The 24359-nt window shown below is 37.6% G+C and overlaps 1 protein-coding gene across 4 annotated transcripts in view; it reads left to right on the top strand.

Moving 5' to 3' along the window:
• Positions 1 to 24359, top strand: part of LOC114362595 (four and a half LIM domains protein limpet) — a 108716-nt gene that overhangs the window by 20757 nt on the left and 63600 nt on the right. For all 4 annotated transcript variants that reach the window (XM_028318051.1, XM_028318047.1, XM_028318050.1 and 1 more), the window contains exons 3-6: positions 19691 to 19838; positions 20471 to 20687; positions 20808 to 20911; positions 21492 to 21635. In XM_028318051.1, coding sequence (XP_028173852.1) covers positions 19691 to 19838; positions 20471 to 20687; positions 20808 to 20911; positions 21492 to 21635 — 613 coding nt within the window. The remainder of the gene's footprint in view (positions 1 to 19690; positions 19839 to 20470; positions 20688 to 20807; positions 20912 to 21491; positions 21636 to 24359) is intronic.

The following is a 24359-nucleotide window of genomic DNA, read 5'->3' as shown; positions in this document are numbered from 1 at the left end:
TTGGAGTAGCACTGAAAGTAAAAGCTATAGCTTACGCTATTAACCCTCCACGTGTCTAGACCTTGCCCCATAACAAAGTGCTCAAGACTGCGAAATCGTAAAGGCTATGTGTGATCTGACCTTTGAAACCTCCATTTAGCTAATGAAATAAAACGTGTATGGGCGGAACGGATTATCTGGCCACTTAAGATTTGCCTGTCACGTATGACTCTACGTGCACGCGACATTTTTGTTGGTTACATGCTTTTTTGTTTTTAGGTCATAGCCAGGTTGATATTACTCATAACATAATATTAAATAACCTTCGCAGTTCGCACATCAGAATACCTCGTGCCTCCCAATTTTAATCAAGTCGGGTTCACGCTCGCGAATATCATTCATGATAAGATTTAATTAAAACACCTCCTATATTAAGGCCTTGGTAACAGATAATGCTACCTGTGATTACGTTTTGTTGGTGTTCATGTAATATTAAATTCATTCCATTCATTAGGTATCAATATTTGAACCTTCTAGTCATATCTTAAACGTTGGGATGAAAAAAAATCAACAACGCAAGTTAGGTACTTATGTTCCTTTTCACAAGCTCCTGTCTGACCTTAATACAGCCTAGAGGGCGCTATAAATGCCATTTGATGAACAATATGTATTTTCGCGCTATAATTTGAAAGCATCGCTGTTGCCGACCTTTGCCACCGTCTAATGGATCGCCCAGCCCAGCCATTTGCTTTGCAAGCGATGCAAAGTAAACCAATGCGAATGGGTTAGAGCTAAGTGCCTGTAGTGTAACAGATAACCGGGATAGGCAGGTCCCTAAATAAATATGTAAGAATGAAAAAGATCGCGAAGTACGAATTTCAAAAACCAAAAGATTTTGTCTAAATTAATACTTACTTTTTCCTGCTAGTAGCAGAGGTTTGTGATGTTTAATTTAAACAAATTAACCATTTCTTTCAACACACTTGAGGAGTAACAGGAAACTAGTACGAATTGAAGATAGTTCTAAATTATAATAAGAGCAACGCTAGTAAATCGTTATGTCGATGATAAAACATAATGCTAATTAATTTCTAAAGAGTAAGAAATTAAAAGTCCTGAATATCCCACAAATATCACATCGCATGGAAACCCTTGCGTATAGCCACGTGCGAGAGAACAAATAATTCTGCAGCTTTTAAAGATAATTATTTGAAAAGTTGAAGACGTAACCTATGCCTTAAGTAAGTAGCAGAGCAAGAAAACAAACAAGCAAGCAAGTTGGTTAGGAGAAACGGAAACGTTTGGATTTTTTTCATTTTGAAGTTTGAACGGTTTCAATGAGGTTTCAAGCTAAATCTAAATACACACAAGTAATCCTAATTTACATAGTTTTTAGAATCGTATTTTTATTTTTAACGGAGACGTTATTTTGTGCGGACTACAGACGCAAATTAAGCTAAACACAGTGGAGTCTTTTGTAGATGTAATAGAAGTGATTTTGTAACATAAATGTATAGTCTTATGCTGTCGACTGTACCATGTTAATGAGACTAGGCGCAGACCATCGATAGTTGGCCGATAGTTGTGCCCGATTTTATTTGTATGAAGAATCGGCCAAATCAAATCGATGTAATGTGCGCACTTCCATACATACCCATACTGATCAACTGCCCGACTAAAATATCAGCCGACGAAAAATCGATGGTCTGCGCCTAGTCTTAGGCTGAGTTGCACCACCTAACTTTGACCGTAACTTTACCGATAACCGGTGTTTTTTGTATGGAGTTTGACAGATTTTTGACGTTTGTCAAAGTTAAAGTAAGATGGTGCAACCCAGCCTTAATGTTTTCAAAATGTGTTACCTACTTACTTACTGCTTTGTCATATACCGCTTACCGCCTGAACGTGACATCGACTCGGAGAGCCCGCGGGTTATTGAAATGCAGATTGTAAACAAAACGCAACAAATGCATCATGTTTTAAAACAACGGGTTGATGACGGCACGTCAACCTAACCACTGTACCTTATGGCGTTGAAATAAGAGCTATATTAGTACAAAGTTTATCTTTATTCTGTACATAGCAGGAAGGAATTATTAATGTATCGGTGGTATGTATCCTGCCATACATTCATCATACATGCCTAGTCATCGATAAGTGATATCGGTATTACCAGTGGCGGCGTAGCATGGGTTGGTACCCGGGGCGAGAGTCACAAGTCCTATGGCACCCCCTGGTACCCCCCAGGATTTTGGGGTTACCTACCGATTCGAAGATTGAAAGACAATCAGCCCCCCGTATCATGACATAGACCGCAGATTTGCCATGCAGATATGCCAGTGAGTACTAATCTACGCGACTTGTGTCACCCCCTGATGCTTGGCACCCGGGGCGGACCGCCCCCACCGCCCCCCCCTTACGCCGCTACTGGGTATTACTCATCCATAGACTCTTTGTTAAAAATATAGTTTCAGCAGTCAGCACGCGACTTCCTACGTTAATTTCAGGATTTCAATTTCGTTTCGTTTCAGCCAAATGACGTCCACTGCTGGACAAAGGCCTCCCCCAAGGTTTTCCATAATGAACGGGAGGCCTTTGTCCAGCAGGATTTCAGTATGCCACAGAAAATATTTGCGCGACCTGTTATCAAATAGGTAAGTAGGTACCTATTAGTCAGAGAAATTATTTTTGGTTCTCCATTGAAGTTTATTTCCCTGTGAAAATATTATTGTTGGCTTATTCTTAGACAATTTTACTGTAAATCAAGGCAATTACTTAACTAAAAGAAGGAAAAAAAACAAGAAAAAAGTCAAACCATCAACACCTAATCGACCTACCATAGAGTATCACAATGACGTAAAATCCGCGCGGCACGTACCCTGAAAATAATCTGTGCGTTAAAAATATCAATTATTACCTTGTCTCATGAAAATGCCGGAGTCGCTTTGATCGTATAGACACGGAATCATCAAAAGTCAATTCGTCAGCAGTCCAATCGGTCCCTTTTATCCCATGCCAAAATTCACGCCAATGACATTATAATCAAGGCTGGAACCGCTGGATACATTTTGGCACCAAAAATTGTTTACAATTATACTGGGTACCAATATGCTTAGAAAAAATTGGGTCGACATTGAAGCGAATTAGAATTAATTTTATTTAATAGATAAGCAGGGGTTTAGGCCATGAACGAATTTAAATCGCCATGAACGAATTTAAATCAAGAGAGAAGCTTAGGAGCGAAAATATAAACTTCTGAAAGTGACAGCTCATTTATGTAACAGATAAGATTAATGACAAAATTTTTAGCTGTAAAAATTTTAAGGCTGGGTTGAACCACCTTATTTTAACCGTAACAATAATATTAACCGGTGCTTTTTGTATGGAGATTGAGACTTTTGACGTTTGTCAAAGTTAAATAATATAATCCTCTGAATAATAAAATCGTTATTCAGGCGGGTTTTTGCAGGCTTGTTGAATGGAACTTTCAAAGTCAAAATACCTCTCGTACATACCTAAATGAAAAAATAACTCCAAATTAGTGTTATGTAGCTATGTGATATGTAACTGTAATTAAAACCAATGTTCTCGTTACCCTAGATTGTTTCACAATAAGATCAAACTACATTACAGGATATTTGATCATAGATCTGAATTTAAACGTAACATTGTGAAATCAACTGTGGTCTAATAACCACATGCTATTTTATCGTTTCAAATTCCATATTCCAATTCTAATTTATTGTGTCTAATCGCTTATCCTGATAAGCGATTAGACACTGAAGAATATTAATAAAGGTTTTAATCTAATCTTGACTGTGACCGTAACATTGCCTATTTTTGTCCTAATACAGCTGGTGTTTGGCTTGGTTCACATAACGCTTCAAAAAAAGAACTTGAGAATTAATTGACACTGAAAAAAAAAGATAACTTTTTTTCTTTTACTGGGTAATGAAATCGAAATTCTATTTAGTCCGTCAGACAGATAATAACAAAATTTTGGACACGTATTTTTTCATAATCCAACAATTACATTATTATATTGAGTTGAAATATCGCGTGACGTCACTTTTGAGTAAAAAATCTACTGAAGCGTGACATAATGCGCCATTTCAACTCGATGTAGCACTGTATATAAGTCTAATATTTTCTAATTATCTGTCTGATGGACAAATAATTGAAATTTTGTCATCTAGCCTATTCGAAGCGATCCTGTAATGGCATACTAGTCTAGGTAACCTAGGTTCAACTTGCTAGAGACGTCATAAAGAAATTCATCTGAAAATAACGTTCAATTAAATTGAATATAAGCCAGACAGCAGTTCAAATACTTCTAATACGGGCTCTATTGTATGAATGAATGGATTTTCAATGAAACTTACAGCGGAAACATGTGTTTATTGGCCTGCCTGGCAGATCTCAATCGCTGTCTGCGCGAATTACGTCAATATGAGATACGGATCAAAACAAAGGTGCTTTTTCTTAGTATACAAGTGTAGAAATTTGGTATCATTGTTTTGACTAGGATAGAAAAGTACTTTCTTGGGAAAAAGTTAGTTGAGACCTAACTAAGAGAAGTAAGGCTTTTTCTCCTAATGCAAAGATATGAGTATAGTGAGTTAACGTGACTGCACGAAATTGAGTGTGAAATAATAATTATTATAATCCCTTAATTAATTAAAACACTATTAAAGCGATATTTGACTTAAAAAAAAATTTTGTGTCCACTTATTGAACTCAATATCTTTTTAATGGAAAAAGCTTTAGTTGCACTAGTGATATTGCGCTCTTTAGTTTGTTAAAAAATAAGTCATTTATTTTTTAACATGTAAAAAGTCTAATTTCAGTCTCTATGAAAAGGTTTTATTACTTGTTTTCTTTAAGAAATATGATAATTTATTTAACAAGTAGGTAAATGAATCCTTTCAAAAACAATGGAACTAATGCACTGAAAACCAAATGTTATGCACACTAAAATTCTGAGAGTCAAATAACCAAAGCGGAAAGATTTTATGAATAAAAATTCTCCACCGTGCGAGTTTGTTGGAATGAAAAATAAACACCTAGAGATAATAAACCACCGCGTGTAATCACGGCAAAAATAACCAATTATCAAATAACGGAGCCACGTCATAACAGTGCCGACTTTCTAAGTCTAACGTCATTTATAACTGATGGAATAGCAACTCTGATAGAGATCAAAGATTTTTTGGACTTAGAAACTCTAACTAAGACCCGAATTATAAATTACATGTAAGAAATGAAAACAAAAGAAAAAAGCCTTTAAGAAAAGAAAAGATTTAAAAGATTTATTTTTAGACAATATAGTAGACTTCAAAAAGCATTATAGAATCTGGAATTTGAATTATATGTATTAGCAGCGTCACAAAATAATGTTATCAAAGGATCGAATGTCACTGCATTATATTCTTCAGTCTTATTTTCCACTTCAAGTTAATTCCACTAAAATCTAAATTATCAATAAACTTAATTTGTAGAGCCAAAATCACTGATCTTTTAGAAAAGTGTGTTGGAATTATCAGGAAAATTAAATGGCATTAAAATACCAATTGTGAACCTCGATTGAGATTCATAATAAGACCCCAGTTACGTTATTTTGCAAACCATCGAATTGTTTATAAATATTTCCCATATGATTAATATCGGAGTCAAACTGGAGTAGTAGTACCTATCAACATGACATAGATGGGGCATGCCTGGATAGCAGCCAACATGTTTGCCAAACTAAGGAACAGATATGAATAATGCACACGCAATCCTATGAATATAATATGCTTTTATTAAGCAGTAAAATTGTAGTTGAACAGTCAGAAATTAGTTGCTGTGATGACCGTTTTGAGATTTAATCGACGTAGATAAAATTAATTGCGGTGTTGGCAGTAAGTGAACAAATAAACCTTGTTGTGTTTAATGTTTTTCGGTCTTGGAAACAATCTTAACATTTTGATAGTTTCATCATCATCATTTCAGTCATTGGACGTCCACTGCTGAACATGTCTCCCTCAATAATTTCCACAATGGCCGGTCGTGGCGGCCTGCATCCAGCGCCAACCTTTACCTTACCTTTTGATAGTTTTGTTTTAATTATTATGCGATAGAAAATATTTTTTACTGGTTACTTAGTTACCAGTAAAAAATTACAATTATTTTCTTCTTCTGCATCCTGAAAACCATCTGCGCTGTTTACCTTCGACAACTATGATAAAGTCCCAGCAGTCCCACTAACTGAGGGTATCTAATAAATGGTTGATCGCCCATTGCCCCTAGTAGGAATGGAAGTAATGGAACACGCATCTGGCTTAGCTCTTCAATAATATCACCAGGTAAGACGTCTCTGTATTGAAAATAGACAGCACCTGAGAAATCACCATCATCATCATCTCAGCCATAGGACGTCCTCTGCTGAACATAAGCCTTCCCCAATGCTTTCCATGTTGCCTGATTGGTAGCGGCCTGCGTCCAGCGCCTTCCTGTTACCTTTATGATGTCGTCGGTCCACCTTGCGGGTGGACGTCCCACGCTGCGTTTTCTGGTACGCGGCTCCACTCCAGAACCTTGTTGCCCCATCGGCCGTCAGATCTGCGTACTATGTGTTCTGCCCATTCATTGCCTTTTCAGCTTGCTAAACCGTCGGGCTATGTCAGCGACTTTAGTCCGTTTACGGATGTCTTCATTTCTGATTCGATCTCGTAAACCTGAGAAATGACTGTAATACGAGTACAATACTTTTCATTGACCTCATTGTAATATTGAGTCTAGATAGACTCAGGTCACCGCCTAGGTAGAGCCTTAATTTCGAACTCTTCCTATGTTCTTCTGATTAATTTCGTTGCGGGTCCAATGACAGTTTAACCTCCCCCCGGGACAAACTTGACCTTCATTGGTTGGGTTTTTGTGGCGGTCAAGCTGTAGATCCTGGCTACACAGGAGTTGCAGTGGTGGGAACGAGAGGTGGGAATAGTCCCGTTAGGTAGAGCCAAGTTTGCGCATCAAATCGGGCGAGTAATCAGCGCGCGCGCAGTCCAAGGAAAACACGCATAAATCTATTCTTAATTCACAGTCGCCATTTATCGCAACCGCCGTAACTGACGGCCGGGAATGTCACGCAATAAATCAAATATTCTCTCTTTTCTTAGTGAAAAAATCGCGAGAAAATGACAACTTTCATATACCGTACGTTACAGAGTTCAGTTAAAAACCACTTGGTGCGAAAGTCCCCAATGGCCAATTAGAAATTATACATCGTATGTCTAATTAGTTTTGTAAAATAAATTAAAAAATGTAGATAGTCACCGGTAATCAACCATTATGATGACTCTTTTATAATGCGAACAGCTAGGGACTGGAATTTGCTGCCTGCTGCTGTCTTTCCCGAAGACTAAAATCCGGGCCTTTTCAAGCGAGAGTGAATAGGCACTTACAGGGCAGATATGTACCGTCCTAGATTGCATCCCTCTTAACATCAGGTGCGATTGTGGTCAAATTTAAGTTAAGATTTAGCGTTTTCCCGCTTATAGAAAGATCGACCTCTGACACAATCTTATTGTAATTTGACCAATTCACTCACGTATCATGTACAATAAAATAATAACCTTTAGGCAACAACGCCCTTTGTAGAACTATACTGGTCATAGAATCATCTTTAAAACTGATAATAAATTTATGATGTCTTCATAATTTTCCTAAGCATACTGATTTACAGTCCGTCTGTAGGTAGTATCAGGTCAACCATTTATTTATTTAAGACATGAACATAAAAGTTGTGCTATTCTCTTTGGCCTCACTCCAACGTCTGAGAAAATAATTAATGCCCAGCTTTAAAATGTCTAGATTTTATGCCACTAATTACAAAATTGAGTCTTGTTTATTGTAAGGAATGAACATCTTCAATTTATTGGTGAAATGATGCGTACAAAATTTAATTATAAACAAATAAACATAAAGTTACTACCAGCTCATGCATGTGATCCTCCAAATGTAAGTAAACATTGAAATAAGTATCTTAAGGTAAATGTAGTAAGAACTATTACTGCAATGCATTAATTGGAGATTTCTTGAACATTCGTAATTACCAAGAAGTATGTTTTATGTCTTTGAAGATCTTAAAGATTTCTAAGTATGAAGAATTTACATCGCAGGTAACGCATCGGCAACTCTTCTCTTCAATGATGAATGTTCTCGGTGTTGATCGCTTAGATTCCTAATCTCAAATTCAACTCGTGATTCGCGGACTACCAAATATTACAGAGGCTAATAAAAATATACACATCGAGTAGAGCTATCAAGAGTGAATTACCAAACACGAAGAGAGACTGAATGATAAAGGACAATGTTCGTTCTCCATACATTGTTCGCCGTTAGATCAACAGTGCCGAAATAATACTTTCTAGGTTCTAAATGACACAAATCTTTATGTAAGAACAATTATTCCTGGCGGACCAATTCTATAAACTTATTGATAGCAATATTGTTATCATAACCTCTTACTTACTAGTATTGTATTATATTATTTTATGCACATCGATTTGGGAGATGTTCTGTATTGTAGTTGTCGCAGCCAAATTGTATTATAATATTGGACGGGTTTTGGAAATAGCTCGGCGTTCCACTTTTATGATTTACTTACTTACATTTTGCACGTAAATAAATAACATGAATCCTATGTTTACTTTCCACTCTTGACATTTAACACGTGACTTACCAAACTAACTATCTCCATGGTTACCGTCTTAGTCTATGCATGACTAGGGATTGAACAACTTTTAATTGAATATTATTAACAATTCTCGATAATTATTATCGATTGAAAAATATTCGGTATTTGAATCGAAAGATATATTCAATTTTATCAATATCAAAATATTCAATTTTAATAATAAAATAAATATTATTTACTACCACCTATGAAATGTTCTAAAAATTGCCTGGAGCGCTCCCCCAATCCTGGGTTTTCCCTTTCCAAGCTGAGAGGATATCATTTTGGTTCTATCGATACATTATAAAGGTACTTAATATTTGAAATGTATTACCAATTATTGTTATAAGCATTTTGAGCGAATAAAACTTTCAATTCTATTAGAACTTTAGACATTTCTCTCACTTTAAGCGGCATTGGATTTTTCATCAGATTTTGAAACTGTTACAGATATATTAAAGATGATCCCATATTGTTGTCATTGTCTATATCAGTGTTATGATCACAATTCTTTTTATTTTATTCATGACCTTCGACCAGTTGGACACATTAGATAGCTTCTTGTAGTATCGTGCAATATATTTTTAACTTTTAGTTAAAATCTAGTCATACTGTAGCAATTTGGACGATTTATTTTATTTACAAGATCGGTATCTTATTGTCTATGATGACCGCAGTCAACATCACTATTACATGGATTCCTAACAATGAAGTACGGCATTGCCTTGTGCCGATTTTACATAGATTTTATAGACACAAATTATGGAACTTCATAGGATATGGAGCAGGCCACGCCCTAAAATGACCGGATGTCGTCATAGTATTATGGAATACATATAAAAGACTTTTATTATTTCATTTTCTAATCCTCAAGTGTCCGTTACAATCTAATTAATATTAAAGTATTCAAAAAGTAAGAGATTAATTTTGATACTTTACTGCTGTGCCCAGGAATCTAAGGCGGTTTCTGACAATGTCCTTTGTAGATCAAAAGTTCACATCCCCCATTGATGGGGCATCCGGACTATTCCCACCTCTCGTTCCCACTGCTGCATCTCCTGTTTAGCCAGGATTTACAGCTTGACTGATAATAAAATCCCAACCAATGAAGCTCAAGTTTAGAGCGTTTAGAGTTTGGAGCGTGCTATGCTCGGAGTTTCCCTACGTGATCGAATCAGAAATGAGGAGATCCGTAAGAGAACCAGAGTGGCTGACATAGCCCGCAGAATCGCTAAAATCAAGTGGCAGTGGGCAGGGCACATAGCTCGTAGAGCTGACGGCCGCTGGGGCAGGAAAGTTCTTGAGTGGCGACCACGAGCCGGAAGACGTAGCGTGGGCAGGCCTCCCACTAGTTGGACCGACGATCTGGTGAAGGTCGCGGGAGGTGCCTGGATGCGAGCCGCGCAGGATCGGTCTTCGAGGAAATCCTTGGGCCTCCCCCAAGGATTTCCAAGGGGGAGGCCTTTGTCCAGCAGTGGACGTCTTTCGGCTGAAACGAATGAACGAAGGTCAAGTTTGTCCCAGGGGGATAGTTACATTGGACCAGCAACGAAATTAATCAGAAGAACATAGGAGGAGTTCCAATTTGATAGAGCAAGTCAATGGGGAAAAGCGTCATAACCCGAGTAAGAGAGATATACCATCATAAACATAATAGTTTCTCAAACCCCTTCCCCATAATAGTCTACGGCATCCATAGTGCACACGCGTCAGTGACCGATGCATTGTCATCGCGCATACCAATTAAACGCATTACGATTGACATGGGAAACGGTCCTCCGACGACTATCGTAGTAAGATAGGGCTGGTAGCTTCCATAGTTAGGATTTGCATTTAACTTATCAAACTTCTTAAACTCATTTTGTAAATTGAAAAATCATTTGCTTCAAATGGAAATTCTCTACTGACAATTTCAATTGTCTCACGTGGGGGAATTAAACCTACGACATGCTACGACGGAGGACTGCATGTTGCATGAGTTTATTTATTTAATAGGACAACCAACAAAACATACACTAAAAGAAAAACAATATTTTTCAAGTTTTAAAGTTTTTCAAGATTTTAATAATGTACTTCGAGATAAAACTCTTTTAAATGCTAATAATAACCATAAAAGATAAAAGTTACTACTCAAGATAGATTCAAACTTGTGAATAGTTCAAATAATGAAAGTTTAATTAACTTCATTTTCATAATACGAGAGCTAAGTAAATGTAAATAACATTACGTAAGTATTCTTGTTTTTGATTCATTCATTAGTGCTTGTTGCACTGAAAAATATCTGTAATTTAACTAATTGGATTATTGTTTTAACACGCCGACTGAATATATTATTAATTTGCTGGTTTAGTTGATTGCGAAGTAAATAACAGTTTCTATTTATTGTTACAGTTGTATTTTTGTGTGGACATAATGTAATTAATTAAAGATTTTTATTTATATATTTTTTTAATTTTGTTGAAAGTTCTTGCTGGCGGCAGGACATTAAATTACATAATAAAGAGAGCTATTGCAGCAATTTTAAGGACAAAAAGTGTTACCTCTTTTTATAAAAATTATAGTTAAGTCAGTCAGTGCCCCATACCTCAGGCTCTAAGGGGCCGTCCATATATTACGTCATTCTAAATTAGGGGGGGGGGGGTTTGGTCTGCGGATGACGGTAAATGATACCCCCCCCCCGTCACAAGTCCTATGGCACCCCCTGGTACCCCCCCAGGATTTTTGGGGTTTCCTACCGATTGAAAGACAATATCATGACATAGACCGCAGATTTGCCATGCAGATGTGCCAGTGAGTACTAATCTGCGCGACTTGTGTCACCCCCTGATGCTTGGCACCCGGGGCGGAGCGCGCCCCCCCCCCCCTTCCGCCGCTACTGATTACATATAATACTAGCTGCCCGCCCCGGCTTCGCCCGTGGTACTTACGTGTATTATACATATATATAAACCTTCCTTAAGAATCACTCTATATTTTAAAAAAAAATAAAAAGTGATTCTACAAGTGTTTTAATTTTGTCAAACTGGTAATGACGTCAATTTTGGGAGAAGGGGGGGGGGGTCATTAAGAAATGACGCTAGGATGATTGTAGGGGGGGGGGGGGTCTAAAATCTGAAAAAATCGATGACGTAATTTATGGACGGCCCCTAATTGAGTTCTGCGCTAGATCTTTACCTCTAATTTTAAAGCCGCCAAAAATAAAAATACTTATTGCTGTCAGCCCTACAGTGTTATGTCAATGCTAATGGCGAATTAAAAGGATTACAACTGTCATTAATTCATGTCGTAACATTGTTATGGCGGATGTGTTTAATGATACGTTGGAATTGGTAGCGTCTTTTACAATTGAATCACTTCTAAGTCTTGGAATTACTGTCTGACTTATAGATAGTGGCAAATAGTTTAAATTTTACGACACTCGATTGAAGAGTTGAATTTATTAGGGAAAAACTTACTAAAACAGTTTTACTCAAGGAACAAGATCTGATATCAATCCTAAGATAAGCGACTATTGTTCACCCAAGGGTGTTGCGTGGTTGGACTGGCTGACTAGAGATCCGAGGAACCTGAGTTCGAAATTCTAACCCCGCCGTGTCGCGACGCGGTGTGGTGAAAACTGTTAGTAATTTTTATTGCACAAAATTCTTTAAAATCAAGATAAATTCTTTTCTTTAGACGACGTAAGATAGTCCGCAGTCAAAGTAAGTCATTTGTTTACAAGATATTTGGACTCTATTAACATCTTCTTTTAACGAAGATTGTTACTAACGTTTGAAACTTCCAGCATAATTTCAAAATAGATTCCTAACTGTGTCACTTTCAAAACAGCTAATTGACGACTTACGGACAGACACGTTGTGTTTATAAACTGTGGTGGATCCATGATGTATGCTGATGACGTGACGTGGTATATTTGCGCGTAGGCAGTCTCTATAATTAAATTCAATCATTGATTGCGAATCTTGTTCAAGTATAAATGCCTTCTGGTTCTGTAATAAATATAAAACACCTACCAAAAAGGTCAGGAATTTTGCAATTCTGCCTTCTGATTCTTATATCTAATCAGAAAAGAAAATCAGAAAAGTTTTTTTTAGAAAAAGTAAAAATTAAAAAAAACTGACTTGCGAAGTTACTCTATGTATATTTATGTAGATATACCAGATAACAAATTCAAATGAAATCCAGATTTCTAGACAAAAGGAACCAAACGTAGACAGATACGTTCAATCAGGCAACCCAGACCAATTAATCAAGTCCGCAAATTCTCCATCGTCTCCAATCCACAGCTGCGAACTGTTAAAATCATCTGTTTTGTATAAATAGCCAGCCGAAGCCCGACCTTCGTTCGATAACCCAAACAGAACCTATCTTCGGTCAAGGCGAAGGTCCAGATACCACGCCCTATCCAGGATAATTACATGGCTAAAACCTTTTAAAGAAACTGGCCATAATTCACTTCAACTTGTATTGGGAAAGGGGTAGGTGGGACGGGGAATTCAATTGGAAGGAGTGCTCTTTCTTTACTTGATGCTTGTTACTTTACTACAAAATGCAATAGACCATTGGCCTAATTCACGTATTTTGACACAGTCAAAATCTCGTTGACGTTTAGAAGTCGTCCTATTAAAAAAAAAGTTCTAAATCCGTATTCATAAGGGTCATTTCGATAGAACGATTACTCGATAGGATCGCAACTCAGCGATTTGTTGTCGTTGAAGTTTTGTTACGTGAATAAGGCTATTGCATTGTTTGCATTGAGGAAATGTTCTTGACAGGTTCCAAATAAATTGAATACTTACGAGAACACCCCCAAAGTGAAATCGTTTGATTTGTATTGTTTTGTTTTTGATTCGTGGTTATGAGTAATTTTATTCTAGTTTGCTCTTATTTATGAACTAAAATGAATAACTATGCAGTTTGTGTTTTAAAACTACAGTATTTTCTTATACATTTGGTTCGATTGGTGGCGTTTAAAATTATAACACAGTCGGTTATATCTATCCATCCTGCTAAGAGAAACACCATAAAGCTATCTAAACTGCCATAGTTTCGCCCATAACATTATCGGTCTCTCATTTTTACGTTCGGTTCAGCAGACCCTTTTAACTCGTACGTTTTATGAGTCCTATTTTTATAACTGTTCCATTCATGCAACCGAAATAGTCACGTCTTACTTCTTACTACAACTACGAAAGCAATTGAATCAACGCAGTGATTCACGTTAATCTGAATTTGTTGTTACTGAAAATTCTGGAGGCAAAACTAGCAAGTCTCATATGAGTAATGTAAATGAGGATTGTCAAGATGACGTACCTACTTAGCTTTTAAACGTAAATGCAGGAATGAGGACGTCGCGTACGCATGCCATGAGCCATGAGCCTTGTACGCAGCAACTGTTTGAAATAAATCAAAATAGTTTTCATAATATTCTAAAGGTCAGTGAGCCTGGAGCAGATTAGTACAAGTGGATTATGGACGTAGTTTAGTCTATAGCTTCTGCCCGTGTCTTTGTCTACTTGGATTTCGATCTGTCGCAAAAAAGAATGTATTTAGTTTTTACCAAAATCATTAATATCCTAATTCGGAAAGACATGAGTTCTTAGAACAGTACCTCACTATTTGCATTATTTTGATTATGGAAATTTTGAACTAAATGAAAAAATTACTTTCTTTTTCAATATTATTATTATCTATTTTAATCACTTCAAGGTTTTGTGCAACAAAAAATAGCGCAATATGCCCTTCTCCCAAGTCCAATCTCTCTGTAGGTACACCAAATTAAATATTTTTTGTTCCTTTTTAAATTTAAAATTAGTTCAGCTGTTTGGCCGTGAAACAGTAACAGACAGACATACAGGGTTACTTTCGTATATGATAAATGGTATATGTGTACGCGATTCTTTACAAGTAGTAGCTCTATACTAGTGGATTCGACTTATACATCAAATGAATATTCAAAGATCTACAGGTTACTTTCACTATTCACCTAAAACGAAACGTTTTAGCTTGCATTGAAGATGTCAAAAAGTTAACAAATATCAATGTGTAGGTAATTAATTGTTCAAAAGCTTCATTCAAAAGACACAATCTCATCAAAATGTAAGTACAGACAACAAACTATTGAAATTGTCAAGGACGACTGGGTAATACAATCTTATTACGGTGCTATTATTTCGCGTTTGGATCAGTAAGATACAACCAGTCTTATTAAGACAATGGATATCTGTGAGAATCTTATCCATTTTAACATTTTTTAGTATGTCCAGTGATTCTACTGGCATTAAAGATCAAGGTAGAGATGATAACACATAAGAATTTTTAGATTTGTTGAAAAATTGCACTTATTACAATCATTATAAGATAAAGATACACAGTGTATCTTGATGTGCCTTCATCAGTTCTCTTAGGCCCAGAACAGTCGGTGAAACGCAACTGCAACGAAACTGCAACTGCTAGTTACTTTTGAGTTGCATCTAAGTTCTGTCATAGCGTCCGTTGAGAGACCACACATGACGCGACCAGTTTGAAACTTTCAGTTTCAGTTTCATTCATCAGAATCATCAGAAAGTTGCAGTTTCGTTGCAGTTGCGTTTCACCGTCTGTTCTGGGCCTTAGTTATGAGAAAATGTGGATACAATAGAATTGGTTATTCCCAATTTGTTCGAATGAAGACGAGTAATATTACCATTAAAGTCGCGTTTACTTATAATTACACGCTACGCCGCGTTATTGTTTTTACATTCTCAATCAGGGTATACACGCGATGTTCTTGTATGAAATTCAACTTGGAAAGGAAATTCTTTCAAATGATATTCCTCTTCATCGAATAAAAGTTTTAGATTTGACTACGTACGAGTAGGTGATTGGAGGTCGGTCTTCTGTATGAGTGATAATTTGAGGTCAGTTACTTCTTCCTCTAATCAACATAACCTTTTTTGTCTAACCCCTTTTACTTGCTTTGTTTCTTCTCATTCGTAGACACACCAAATTCTTGGATCTGTAGGGAAATTATGTCACAAATTATTAACATTGCTTCAGCACTAAAGGGTTTCTTATTGAGTCTCTACCTTCGACCTTCCTTGATGAAGATTAAACACATTTTAAGAGTTTATAAAGTAGACAGTATTGTCACTGGTTCATTCTGTTGTCAGTCAAGTTATTGGTGCTCCAATTGATTCCCCCAAGGAAGGTGCGAGTTAGCGGCAAATGGCGCGCGACGGTGACTGTAGACGTCTTATTGAATGCTAACAACAATGGGATGATATGCGAACTGAGATTATACGTGTGCGATATTATGAAGAAAAACGTCCCTGTTGCAAATCAAAATGACTATCTATGAACACTCATACTCTGACTGAAAACAAAACAATTGACTTTTGTATTAAAATTAACCTTGTGCATAATAGATGCGTTGAGAAAAAACAAAGACGTACTTACTTATCTAAACCTCAATATTTCATACCTTTTCATATTATATTCCTCTTAACAAAGATTGTATTGCGTAAACGTAGCAACAATAATTATGGTCAATGATACGTCTACACGAAATGCTATTAGAGATTTCTAATTATCTTAGGATCTTACGCGATTTCGACTCTGTTGAATGCACAAAAGGCATGTATTGCACGTACAATGCAAAAAGTCTGCATTCAAATAAATCTTAGACGAGTCACGAATTCCAATGCTGATGGCGGAGATGACATTGACATTTATGACCTAGTAGAGTGCAGAACAAAGTCTAAAAATAAAGATACTTATATTTTGAAGAGCATTAAAAGGGTTATTCAGATTCTCATGTCGTTGAAGCATATTTCATTTGTAGGAGACCAGCAGATAGGTCTTGCAGTCTCGAATTTAAGCATGCGATTTAAATTCGAGATTCTCATACATGCCACCTCATCATTTCAGCCAATGGCAGTGGACTAGCAGTGGCTAGACCTAAGCAACTCCCAGGCAACACCATAAAGCTAAGTTTCTTACATCTAACCTCTTCCAGTTTTCTTCTCGAGGATTTCGGTCCATCAAGCACGTTACGCTAAGTTGCGTTTGCGTTTGCCACAACGTGATTATTCAACTTTTCGTCAGTTCTCCGACGGATATGGTCGACCCACACGCCAGTGTTGTAAACATACTTTTACACTGCTTGAAGTTTGAACTGTTGCAATGACCAAGAAAGGTGACACAAGTGTCGGTCGAGACATCTCATTCGAATGCTAACAAGAGCACAATGGCCGATCTGTCTCCGATAGCACAATGCTTTGTCGGGAGTCGTGGCCAGCGTATGAATTATACATAGCTATGGACTTAGATCGGTACCTAGAGATTTTGTAAAAATAGCCATCGTAGAATAGAAAGAGCAGTTTTGAGGAAATAATCTGCCACATGAATTAAATGTTAATAAATAAAGTAACTTATTCTCAGTCGTTACAGTATGATTATGTCCCTAAGCTCGAAATCTAAAGACATATTGAAGCATGAAACAAAATTTTGTACTGTCTGACGCCATGCAGAAAGTTAAGCAAAGGGAAAAAGACAAATCGACTGCGATCCATCCAAGTGATCCAACTACGACTGAAGAGCTAATTTTTCAATAGTCAAAATTCAGAATCTTTGAACTGAAGAATATACTAAAAACTAAACTTATGATTTTGATGTAGGTAATTTCCCACACTGAAACTGTCAATGTACCAAACTTATTCTATAAAAGTTATCCATTATCATCATTATCTCAGCTATAGGACGTTCACTGCTGAACATAGGCCTCCCCCAATGCTTTCCATGTTACCCGGTACCAACTGGGTAAAAGTTATCCGACGCTTGAAAAATCAGCCTTAGGGCCGATTTTTCAATCGTCAGATATCTTTTAACTGAAGAATAACCTTGTCATTTTAACACATTTCCCATACTAAAACTGTCAATGTGCCAAACTTAGGTATTCTTCATTTAAAAAAATTCCGACGAATGAAAAATCAGCCCTTAAGTAAATTAAAAGAAGAAACGAGAAAAGACATGTTATGTTTCAGAATACATTTATTTTTAACCAATTAGGTTACGGGCTGATTTTTAAATCGTTGGATAAATTTTATCTGAAGAATAAGTTTGGCATATTGACAGTTTCAGTATGGGAAATATGTCAAAATGACGTTTTTATTCTTCAGTTAAAAGTTAACTCATGATTGAAAAATCAGCCCTAAATCTTATTTATAGGGCCTATTTAGGTACTGGAGTTTTATCACAAAAAAGTTGCCCTTTTCTTGCTTCTCCAAACTTTATTAAATTAGTCCACTTATCCCTCCTGAAATTGTCTTGTTAGGGCCGCGTCCCTTTGTTGCGGATTCCGTATGTATTTTTAGAACGCTTATGCATGCAAATGTGTATGAGTATGAACGTGGACTTGCAGTACGTTCACATTGGATGGATGACGTTATTTGCGTGTATGGTTATTGTTAAAATTAGTCAAAATGTTTGATGGTCGTAAAAAAAGAGAATAAATAACAGAATATAAATTGACAAATTGACTGTTTTTGATGTGTTATGTTAGTTGGTATTAAACTTTTTAAAATAATGTAGGTATTCTTGATTTTTTAATGGAAAAGAAAATACCTTCTATCAATTATGTTATGGTTTTCTCTGCTAAAAATACAACCCACCCTTAGAAATCTGTTTTTTACCTTAAAACAATTTAACGTTTTCCCTGATGTGAGGTGTTCCTAGAGATCCACGATTCTACCTGTTCTTCTTTTCCCATGATGCGAGATCTGAAATGCGCTCTTAAAAAACTAACGGTTTATTTTCTATTTAAGTTTTCAGTTTAGGCAAGTAATCATGCACGTAATGTCATTCCGAGGTTATTGACTTTCCGTGTGCAGACTTACAAGTGACGTCACAAAGCTAATACATGGCTAATGTGAGAACAAAATATTCTTTAAACACGCATGAGAAAACCACTGAATGGGCAGCGGAGATGTTTATTTAAGAAATTGAATGGTTATTGTTTGGATGTTATTATTTAAAGTTCAACGATTCTTCAGGCATCTTATTTAAACATATTATTTTGATAACTACCTTTGAACAAACAAACAGGTTCAACGCGCTGAAGAAGAATAAATAACGTACTGAAATAAATAGGTAGGTAGATAAAGTGGTAACTCATCTTTTACTATCTTTTGGTCACTTGGCAATTCTTCAAATACGTCGTGTCTTCTACCTAATTTGTGGACTACCGTTCATTAGTCCAGTGTTTAAGTAGGTAATAACTTGCTTTAGATATTTGAAAAAATAAGAGATTTATGGCTGAATCCTCTGATCATCTATGATCTGAGGCTGAATCACTGCGATCTGCGTCATCAATGAAATTGTTGCATGAGTGTGTATTTAAAAAAATGGGTCAGATCTGTCTTCTTTCAATATCTACTTGGCGGCTTCAGGTTAAAGTAAAGTTTGAAAACGATGGCCAAACAATATTAACCTGATAAACGTGAAAAACAAAACATCCCGAAAGCTGCGTCGTGTAACAGTAGGACAGCTGCACCAAGTTTCGGCCTCCCCCCACTGGGCGGTAATGTTCTCCCTGGCTTAGAAGCTGTCAAGCTGGTTATGCCCATGGTCGTCTGATGTACAATAACTCTAAACCATTTTTGCCCATGGTCGTGTTAATTCGTTCGTTTCAGCCAAATGACGTCCACTGCTGGACAAAAGGCCTCCCCCAAGGTTTTCCATAATGAACGGTCCTGCGCTGCCCGCATCCAGGCTCTTCCCGCGACCTTTACCAGATCGTCTCTACGTCTTCCAGCCCGTGGTCGCCACTCGAGAACTTTCCTGCCCCAACGGCCATCGTCTCTACGAGCTATGTGCCCCGATTTTAGCAATTCTGCGAGCTATGTCGGTTACTTTGGTTCTCCTGCGGATCTCCTCATTTCTGATTCGAACACGCAGTGTTGATTATAGGTTATTAAATTACAATAAATCTAACCCATCTATTCTCGCCTATTCCAGGAAGACATGCAAGTCGTGCGGCTGCGACCGGCTGTCGCACTCGGTGTACCACGAGGAGCTGGGCTCGGTGCGCGAGCGCCTCGGCCTGCGCGAGTCGCGCGTCAACCACCACTCCTACGACAGCCCGCCCGGACTCACCGCCAAACAGGTATCATCATCATTTCAGCCATAGGACGTCCACTGCTGAACATAGGCATCCACCAATGATTTCCATATTGCCCGGTTGGTAGCGGCCTGCATCCAGCGCCTTCCTGCTACCTTTATGTTGTCGGTCCACCTTGTGGGCGGACGTCACACGCTGCGTTTTCCAGTACCACTTCAGAACCTTGCTGCCCCATCGGCCGTCAGTTCTACGTACCTACTATGTGCCCTGCCCATTGCCACTTCAGCTTACCTTTTATGTTATATTGTATATGTATAATTTACCCTTCACCTCTTCCACTGCTACCTTCCTTATAATGGAACTCTTACTTGCCACCGAATCGTAATCGGGAAGAATTTAACAAGAGTTTGAAATAGGCCTAAGATATCGTTAAAACTAGCAACTCTCTTATTTCCAAACTACAGGCGCATGCCATCTGAAATCAATGTTTAAAGACCTACAACATTGATGTGAGTAGCCAGATTACACTTGCTTGATAAGTGCTAAATTTAAATTATGAAATATGTTTAATTTTATGTAACCGACGGAAAAATAATATCCAAATCATGTTCAAACATAATAATATTAAAGTTTAATTAATTTTATTACAGACGGAGCTTTATTTAATTTTATTACAGACGGAGCTTTATTGGACGTCTCTCGCCGAACGCGCGCCGACCGGCGTAGGTGGCGCCACCGGAGCAGCAGCATGGCGCGCGTGGAGGACCCGGGCCCTCGCTATCCAGCTGCCGAAGCAAGATCTCTCGCTAGCACATTGCCGACATATTGATGAAGTGCATCGCAAGCAATTCGAAGACTTCGTCTCGGCTAGAAATGAAATTGCACTTGACATTGGTAAGATATTATATGCGCCATCTATGAAACATTTTTAGTACTAATTCAAAGCATGCTTTGGTTAGCGCCATCTATTGTGGAGTAGTAAAACTGTTGTTTGAAACAATTTATTTTTTACAGGTGTCGCACAACAGCACCATGGAACCTCAATAGAATGTATGGGTTGTACCAAACCCATACGGAGTGGAAGCATCGCCATACAAGCGCCAAGACTGGGTGAAGAGGTAATTTTTATTTTTTATTTAGCTAACTTCGCTGAACCTTTGATAAGACATTTATTTTTCTGCTCGCCGATAGATGGCGTTAAAGACTTGTTTTAAAACTATTACCTCCTTAATAATAAAAGGTAACACCCTATTTTTGACCTCTGATTTAAATTGTCATTTAGTATGGTAATGTCATTTTTTTTAATCCAGTGTTCATTCCCGGCGTAACTTTTTAATAATAAGGAGGATATAGTAGGTAGTTTGTTCGGAGAAGACCAATTCTATTTAGGTAATTTTAATGATTAAAATGTAGATTTCATTGCGGTACTTAGTAAGTAAGTACTACTTACGTGCCTTATTCTGAATTTTAAAAAAAATATAATGAGTCAAACTTGACGTGTAGATTTTTTATTTTTATTTGTACAAATTACTTACAAAAAGTCACACATAATAATCTAGACACGCGGTATCGTGTCCAGCCAAGTTCAAGTAACGGAACTGGCGAGCAGCACCGTGTGTAATATAATAATTATTACATTTATTTATTTATTTATTTATTTTTGTTGGTCATATTCACATTATCTTAACCCCCCAACAGGCGCCGTTCCACCCGTCGTGCTTCGCGTGCGCGGACTGCGGCGAGCTGCTGGTTGAACTAGCGTACTGCGCGCTGGACGGGCGGCTGTACTGCGTGCGGCACTACGACGAGCGGCTTAAGCCGCGCTGCCACGCTTGCGATGAGGTCAGTCTAGAATCATCATGATCATCATTTCAGCCACAGGACGTCCACTAATGAACATAGGCCTCCCCCGATGACTTCCACATCGCACGTTTGGTAGCGGCCTGCATCCAGCGCCTTCCTGCTACTTTTATCAGGTCGTCTACCTGTGTGGACGTCACATGCTGCGTTTTCCGGTACGTGACCTTCACTTCTTGCTGCCTCTAGAATCCTGCTGAAGTCTAGTTGTATAGACGTCCTACAGACTCCTGCAGGGCTACTCCGAAAAACGTTACCTGAACTTTTGAATGTTGCCATCCCACTTACGCAAAGCGAGATGCCAGCAGTGACAGATAGACCCGAAAACTACATAAACAGTGTTGCGTAGTAGTCACAGCCAGGGGAGTAGCTAACGCATTATCAGCCGTATCAACGATACGGGGCCCCTGGAGCACGTAGGAACAGATTAACCATTTAAACCCCAACCAGAAAGTTATAGTAAATATTTTCAAGCTACTTAATCGCTTACCATGGTCTTGCGATGAAAAAAATACTTTTGAAAACGATTCACTGCGGCTCTATCCGGATCGACTTCACTCCACAGCCTTATAGGCCGCTTATGATGGAGACCTTGCTCAAATAATATAATTCCTCAATTTCGTCAACAACACCCAAAATAAACATTATTGATTTTATTATTGCCAATAAACAAATAAAACTGTCACCGTTCAAATACCTGCTAGTAGTTCAAATTTTTCATGCTTTCAAATTACCTTCATTGGATACACACCAAATTGCAGTAGCGATCAATTTAGCGCCATTATCACTGAGCTTTCAGCAGTCAATGTCAGACTGAACACATTACCAAAGAATAACTGATAGTAATGATCATTATCATTACATTCGTGTTGTTTTAGTGCAATCGGCCCTTTGATTAACTCATTATAGCAATACATTGTTAAAAAGATAGATTTTGCTGTCACAAACTATTATTCAGATACTAGCTTTGGCTTATGATTACTGGCGTGCGTTTCGACTCTTTTTTTTTTCTTAATATATTATTATCTGAAATCAGCCCAGTGCAGCCGCTTTAATCAGATTTGATGTTGTTTATCCGACTTTTGGGGAGTGCACGTCCTGTGATGCGTCATTCCTGCTTTTTCCTGGGAAGTTTTATATGGAAGCCAATCGCATTCTTTTCGACCTAAACAGGCAGTTGTTTGTGTTCAGGAGCTGTGTAGCCAGTTGCTATGTTGCTCAAGGCATTTCGACTCTTTAGATAAGTTTTTTTTTTTTAATTTACTCTTACAAACAAATCCAAAATTAGCCTCAAGCCTCCTTAAAAATTATACAACTCGTATAATTTTTAAGGAGGCTTGAGGCTAATTTTGGATTTGGTTGCCCTACTGATTCTGCTGATAAGTGACATCATTACCGGGATACAAGAAGGTACCAACTGTAATAATTCACCATCATCTTGTAGTTGTCGGTCCAGGATCCGACGTATCCCAAACAAACGAGTGTATGGTCGCGGTGGCACGTCGTCTATTTTCGGCGCGCACTGATGGTTTGACATTTGCCAGCGCGCGAATTTGTTGTCTGTCTAGTGATTAGCTGGATCGGTGGCGCCATCTTCGCAAAGAATTTAATAACGATACGTTTAAATCAGCGAGTTCAGCAAGGGCACACATTCCTCGGGGACTGCGTTTAAATAGACACGGGATCAAACCAAATCAATAATTATTATTAACTCACACAGACATTGAAAACATATTATATGTTTTATGAACAGAAATCACATACAACACGCTAGAAAAGTTAAGAAAATATGCCTTGATTGATGCTGAAGTTCCAACGGTGTAAGGGTCGAACTGCCGATTCGAGGGCAGTTCAAACCCCGTCAACCACAAGCTTTTATAGTTTAGTTGAAGTGGTGAACGGGGTCATTAGTAATTTACATTACAATCTAATCTTTTTAAATAAAATAGATTCGTAAAGGCGCGAACTATGACTGGATACTCTTACTTCGTACCTACTTACTTAACGCCCAACCTCCATCCATTAGCTTCTTAGCTAGAATAAATAGAATGTCTTTAATTGTCATTCTTGATGCAGAAAATGTCGATGCATAATCATATCATCGTCTACATTATCGACATTTTGATGAATCTGCATCGTCTGTCAGACCTAGATAATCGTTTTGTAGGGACAGTGACTGATGGTTATCAATGTCGCGTTTGAATACGTGTCTGGCTGTAGAAAACAATAACAGCGGTCTTGGCCACTTCATGATCATCTATAACCATATTCAGCAATAATTATAGCTCTAATTATTCATAACCATGAAGACCTATATCCAGGCTCAGTCCATAAAGAATATCAAAAATCCAAATAAGTACCACCTACCTGAAGAGAAAACCTTGCATATCTTCAATAATATCTTAAATTTTTACAACAACTGCTTGGCAATATTCCATGTTGTGTATACATGCTTTGGGATAATGTCTGGTTTTGCTTTTTATTTCATATTGTCATTGTATTGCTTAGGACATTGTCCTGTTTTGTATACGTAATAAAATAAATAAAAAATAAAATAAAATAAATACTCATCTACAAAATCTAATCAATTTACCCAGATGAACCTTAGGTCAGCAGAACAAGTGCCCGTAGTCCACTCAGGTGAACTTGTTAGGTGTACTACGGATCAGGAAGGCTCAAATCGACAGTGGAGGTATCGAAAGCAGCGTA

Source organism: Ostrinia furnacalis, unplaced genomic scaffold, assembly GCF_004193835.3.
Source record: "Ostrinia furnacalis isolate ACB-3 unplaced genomic scaffold, ASM419383v2 OfSCF6651, whole genome shotgun sequence".
In the NCBI taxonomy this organism is placed as follows: domain Eukaryota; kingdom Metazoa; phylum Arthropoda; class Insecta; order Lepidoptera; family Crambidae; genus Ostrinia; species Ostrinia furnacalis.
Note: the sequence above shows the minus strand (reverse complement) of the source record. Positions and strands in the feature narration are given on the sequence as shown.